Source organism: Lampetra fluviatilis, unplaced genomic scaffold (genome assembly GCF_964198595.1).
Source record: "Lampetra fluviatilis unplaced genomic scaffold, kcLamFluv1.1 SCAFFOLD_1525, whole genome shotgun sequence".
Classification (NCBI taxonomy): domain Eukaryota; kingdom Metazoa; phylum Chordata; class Hyperoartia; order Petromyzontiformes; family Petromyzontidae; genus Lampetra; species Lampetra fluviatilis.
Window position 1 is genome coordinate 5,001 of NW_027620722.1, and position 5,918 is coordinate 10,918.

Here is a 5,918-nt window from a genome sequence, read left to right on the forward strand (position 1 = left end):
GTGTGAGTGTGTGAGTGAGTGTGTGTGTGAGTGAGTGAGTGTGTGAGTGTGTGAGTGTGTGAGAGTGTGTGTGAGTGTGTGTGTGAGTGTGTGAGTGAGTGTGTGTGTGTGTGAGTGAGTGTGTGAGTGTGAGTGTGTGTGTGTGTGAGTGTGATGAGTGTGTGTGTGAGTGTGTGAGTGAGTGTGTGAGTGAGAGTGTGAGTGTGTGAGTGTGTGTGTGAGTGTTGTGTGAGTGTTGTGTGAGTGTGTGAGTGTGTGATGAGTGTGTGAGTGAGTGTGTGAGTGTGTGAGTGAGTGTGTGTGTGTGTGAGTGTGTGAGTGAGTGAGTGTTTGTGTGTGAGTGTGTGAGTGTGTGTGTGAGTGTGTGAGTGTGTGTGTGAGTGTGTGAGTGTTGTGTGAGTGTGATGAGTGTGTGTGTGAGTGTGAGTGTGTGAGTGTGTGAGTGTGTGAGTGTGTGAGTGTGTGAGTGTGATGAGTGTGTGTGTGTGAGTGTGTGAGTGTGTGTGAGTGTGAGTGTGTGAGTGGGTGAGTGAGTGTGTGTGTGTGTGAGTGAGTGTGTGAGTGTGAGTGTGTGTGTGTGTGAGTGTGATGAGTGTGTGTGTGAGTGTGTGAGTGAGTGTGTGAGTGAGAGTGTGAGTGTGTGAGTGTGTGTGTGAGTGTTGTGTGAGTGTTGTGTGAGTGTGTGAGTGTGTGATGAGTGTGTGAGTGAGTGTGTGAGTGTGTGAGTGAGTGTGTGTGTGTGTGAGTGTGTGAGTGAGTGAGTGTTTGTGTGTGAGTGTGTGAGTGTGTGTGTGAGTGTGTGAGTGTTGTGTGAGTGTGATGAGTGTGTGTGTGAGTGTGTGTGTGAGTGTGAGTGTGTGAGTGTGTGAGTGTGTGAGTGTGATGAGTGTGTGTGTGTGAGTGTGTGAGTCTGTGTGTGAGTGTGTGTGTGAGTGTGTGAGTGGGTGAGTGAGTGAGTGAGTGGGTGGGCGGGCGAGTGAGTGGATGGTTGAGTGAGTGAGTGGTTGGTTTAGTAAGTGGGTGAGTGAGTGAGTGAGTGAATGGGTGGGTGGGTGAGTGAGTGAGTGGATGGGTGGGTGGGTGAGTGAGTGGATGGGTGGTTGAGTGAGTGGGTGAGTGAGTGAGTGAGTGAATGGGTGGGTGGGTGGGTGAGTGAGTGGATGGGTGGTTGAGTGAGTGGATGGGTGGTTGAGTGAGTGAGTGGATGGGTGAGTGAGTGAGTGGATGGTTGAGTGAGTGAGTGGATGGGTGGTTGAGTGAGTGGATGGGTGGTTGAGTGAGTGGATGGGTGGGTGAGTGAGTGAGTGGATGGGTGGTTGAGTGAGTGAGTGGATGGGTGGTTGAGTGAGTGAGTGGATGGGTGGTTGAGTGAGTGAGTGGATGGGTGGTTGAGTGAGTGAGTGGATGGGTGGTTGAGTGAGTAAGTGACTGAGTGAGTGAGTGACTGAGTGAGTGACTGAGTGAGTGACTGACTGAGTGAGTGAGTGACTGACTGACTGGGTGAGTGACTGACTGACTGGGTGACTGACTGAGTGAGTGACTGACTGACTGAGTGACTGACTGAGTGACTGACTGAGTGACTGACTGACTGAGTGACTGACTGAGTGACTGACTGACTGAGTAACTGAGTGACTGAGTGAGTGACTGACTGACTGACTGGGTGACTGACTGAGTGAGTGACTGACTGACTGAGTGACTGACTGACTGAGTGACTGGGTGAGTGACTGAGTGACTGACTGACTGGGTGACTGACTGACTGAGTGACTGGGTGAGTGACTGACTGAGTGACTGACTGACTGGGTGAGTGACTGAGTGACTGGGTGACATGACCACCCGGGGCCTTGTCACCTCCTCTGTCTCGTAGGCGCCTCAAAGGGGTCGTGGGTCAGGGGTCAGCGCTCACGAGCAGGCCCTGGACTTCATCAGGTCGCGCCCCGCACTCAAACCGGTGAGACTCGTTTGACCGATAGTGGTGGTAATGTAGTGATGGTGGTGGTGGTGATGGTGGTGGTGGTGGTGATGGTGGTGATGGTGGTGATGGTGGTGATGGTGATGGTGGTGATGGTGGTGATGGTGGTGATGGTGATGGTGGTGATGGTGGTGATGGTGGTGGTGGTGGTGGTGATGGTGGTGGTGATGGTGGTGGTGATGGTGGTGGTGATGGTGGTGATGATGGTGGTGGTGATGGTGGTGATGGTGGTGATGATGGTGGTGGTGGTGATGGTGGTGATGGTGGTGGTGGTGATGGTGGTGATGGTGGTGATGGTGGTGATGGTGATGGTGGTGGTGGTGATGGTGGTGGTGGTGATGGTGGTGATGGTGATGATGATAGTGATAATGGTGGTTGTGGTCGTGATGACGATGGTGTTGGTGGTGATGATGGTGATGATGGTGTTGGTAGTGGTGGTGGTGATGATGATGGTGATAATGGTGGTGGTGGTGATGATGATAATGGTGGTGGTGATGGTGGTGATGTTGGTGATGATGCTGATGGTGGTGATGGTGGTGATGGTGGTGATGTTGGTGATGATGCTGATGGTGGTGATGGTGGTGATGGTGGTGATGGTGGTGATGGTGGTGATGGTGGTGATGGTGGTGATGGTGGTGATGCTGATGGTGGTGATGGTGGTGGTGATGTTGATGGTGGTGATGGTGGTGATGGTGGTGATGTTGGTGATGGTGGTGATGGTGGTGATGCTGATGGTGGTGATGGTGGTGATGGTGGTGATGTTGGTGATGGTGGTGATGGTGGTGATGCTGATGGTGGTGATGGTGGTGATGGTGATGGTGGTGATGGTGGTGGATGCTGATGGTGGTGATGGTGGTGATGGTGATGGTGGTGATGGTGGTGATGGTGGTGGTGATGCTGATGGTGGTGATGGTGGTGATGGTGGTGATGTTGGTGATGTTGGTGATGGTGGTGATGGTGGTGATGCTGATGGTGGTGATGCTGATGGTGGTGATGGTGGTGATGGTGATGGTGGTGATGGTGGTGATGGTGGTGATGGTGGTGATGTGATGATGCTGGTGGTGGTGATGGTGGTGGTGATGTTGATGGTGGTGATGGTGGTGATGGTGGTGATGTTGGTGATGGTGGTGATGGTGGTGATGCTGATGGTGGTGATGGTGGTGATGGTGGTGATGTTGGTGATGGTGGTGATGGTGGTGATGCTGATGGTGGTGATGCTGATGGTGGTGATGGTGGTGATGGTGATGGTGGTGATGGTGGTGATGGTGGTGGTGATGCTGATGGTGGTGATGGTGGTGATGGTGGTGATGGTGGTGATGTTGGTGATGTTGGTGATGGTGGTGATGGTGGTGATGCTGATGGTGGTGATGCTGATGGTGGTGATGGTGGTGATGGTGATGGTGGTGATGGTGGTGATGGTGGTGATGTGATGATGCTGGTGGTGATGGTGGTGATGGTGGTGATGGTGGTGATGCTGATGGTGGTGATGGTGGTGATGGTGGTGATGTGATGATGCTGGTGGTGATGGTGGTGATGGTGGTGATGGTGGTGATGCTGATGGTGGTGATGGTGGTGATGCTGATGCTGATGGTGGTGATGGTGGTGATGGTGGTGATGGTGATGATGGTGGTGATGGTGGTGATGGTGGTGATGGTGGTAATGTGATGGTGGTGGTGATGGTGATGATGGTGGTGATGGTGGTGATGGTGCTGATGGTGGTGATGATGATGGTGGTGATGGTGGTGATGGTGGTGATGGTGATGGTGGTGATGGTGGTAATGTGATGATGGTGGTGATGGTGATGATGGTGGTGATGGTGGTGATGGTGGTGATGGTGGTAATGTGATGATGGTGGTGATGGTGGTGATGGTGGTGATGGTGATGATGGTGGTGATGGTGGTGATGGTGGTGATGGTGATGTTGGTGCTGATGGTGGTGATGGTGATGGTGGTGATGGTGGTGATGGTGGTGATGATGATGGTGGTGATGGTGGTGATGGTGGTGATGGTGGTGATGGTGGTGATGGTGCTGATGGTGGTGATGCTGATGGTGGTGATGATGGTGATGATGATGGTGATGGTGGTGATGGTGGTGGTGATGCTGGTGGTGCTGGTGGTGGTGATGGTGGTGGTGATGGTGGTGGTAATGTGATGGTGGTGGTGATGGTGGTGATGGTGGTGGTGATGGTGGTGATGGTGGTGGTGATGGTGGTGGTAATGTGATGGTGGTGGTGGTGATGGTGGTGATGGTGGTGATGTGATGATGCTGGTGGTGGTGATGGTGGTGATGGTGGTGATGGTGGTGATGGTGGTGATGGTAGTGATGTGATGATGCTGGTGGTGGTGATGGTGCTGATGGTGGTGATGCTGATGGTGGTGATGATGGTGATGATGGTGATGGTGGTGATGGTGGTGGTGATGATGGTGGTGCTGGTGGTGGTAATGTGATGGTGGTGGTAATGTGATGGTGGTGGTGGTGATGGTGGTGGTGATGGTGGTGATGGTGGTGATGGTGGTGATGGTGGTGATGGTGGTGGTGATGGTGGTGATGGTGGTGATGGTGGTGATGGTGATGGTGGTGATGGTGATGGTGGTGATGGTGATGGTGGTGATGTTGGTGATGGTGGTGATGGTGGTGATGGTGGTGATGGTGGTGATGTGGTGATGGTGCAGGCTTGGCAGAGGCGCCTTTCGGCCTCCCGTCCTCGTGAGCCGAGCCCCAGGGAGAAGCTCCTGGCAGACATCATCCAGGGCACCAGCCTGAGGCCTCTGTCAGCGTCCATCCCATCGCCTGCCCCATCACTCCCATCGCCTGCCCCATCGCCTGCCCCATCACCCCCATCGCCTGCCCCTTGGCCTGCCCCATCGCTCCCATCGCCTGCTCCATCGCTCACGACGTCTGTTCCATCACCCCCATCACCCCCATCGCCCCCATCGCCTGCCCCATCGCCCCCATCGCCTGCCGCATCACCTGCCCCATCGCCCCCATCGCCTGCCCCATCGCCCCCATCACCTGCCCCATCGCCCCCATCGCCTGCCCCATCACCCCCATCACCTGCCCCATCATCCCCATTACCTGCCCCATCACCCCCATCGCCTGCCCCATCACCCCCATCGTCTGCCCCATCACCTGCCCTATCACCCCCATCACCTGCCCCATCACCCCCATCACCTGCCCCATCACCCCCATCACCTGCCCCATCACCCCCATCGTCTCTCCCATCACCCCCATCACCCCCATCGCCTGCCCCATCACCCCCATCGCCCCCATCGCCTGTCCCATCACCCCCATCGTCTCTCCCATCACCCCCATCACCCACATCATCTCTCCCATCACCCCATCGCCTGTCCCATCACCCCCATCACCTGCCCTATCACCCCCATCGTCTCTCCCATCACCCCCATCACCTGCCCCATCACCCCCATCGTCTCTCCCATCACCCCCATCACCCCCATCGCCTGCCCCATCATCACCCCCATCGCCCCCATCGCCTGTCCCATCACCCCCATCGTCTCTCCCATCACCCCCATCACCCACATCATCTCTCCCATCACCCCCATCGCCCCCATCATCTCTCCCATCACCCCCATCGCCTGTCCCATCACCCACATCGCCTGCCCCATCACCCCCATCCTCTCTCCCATCACCTCCATCACCCCCATCGCCTGCCCCATCGCCCCCATCATCTGCCCCATCGCCCCCATCACCTGTCCCATCACCCACATCGCCTGCCCCATCACCCCCATCGTCTCTCCCATCACCCCCATCACCCCCATCGCCTGCCCCATCACCCCCATCGCCCCCATCGCCTGTCCCATCACCCCCATCGTCTCTCCCATCACCCCCATCACCCACATCATCTCTCCCATCACCCCCATCGCCTGTCCCATCACCCCCATCACCTGCCCTATCACCCCCATCGTCTCTCCCATCACCCCCATCACCTGCC

At 55.8% G+C, this 5,918-nt stretch overlaps 1 protein-coding gene across 1 annotated transcript in view; it reads left to right on the plus strand.

The window, feature by feature from the left end:
• Positions 1 to 5,462, plus strand: part of LOC144954306 (uncharacterized) — a gene marked incomplete at its 3' end in the record, with an annotated part of 9,836 nt that extends 4,374 nt beyond the window's left edge. Inside the window, exons 2-3 of the mRNA XM_078884829.1 lie at positions 1,865 to 1,948; positions 4,642 to 5,462. Of these exons, the coding sequence (XP_078740955.1) occupies positions 1,865 to 1,948; positions 4,642 to 5,462 (905 nt within the window). The remainder of the gene's footprint in view (positions 1 to 1,864; positions 1,949 to 4,641) is intronic.
• Positions 5,463 to 5,918: the final 456 nt, after the last annotated feature.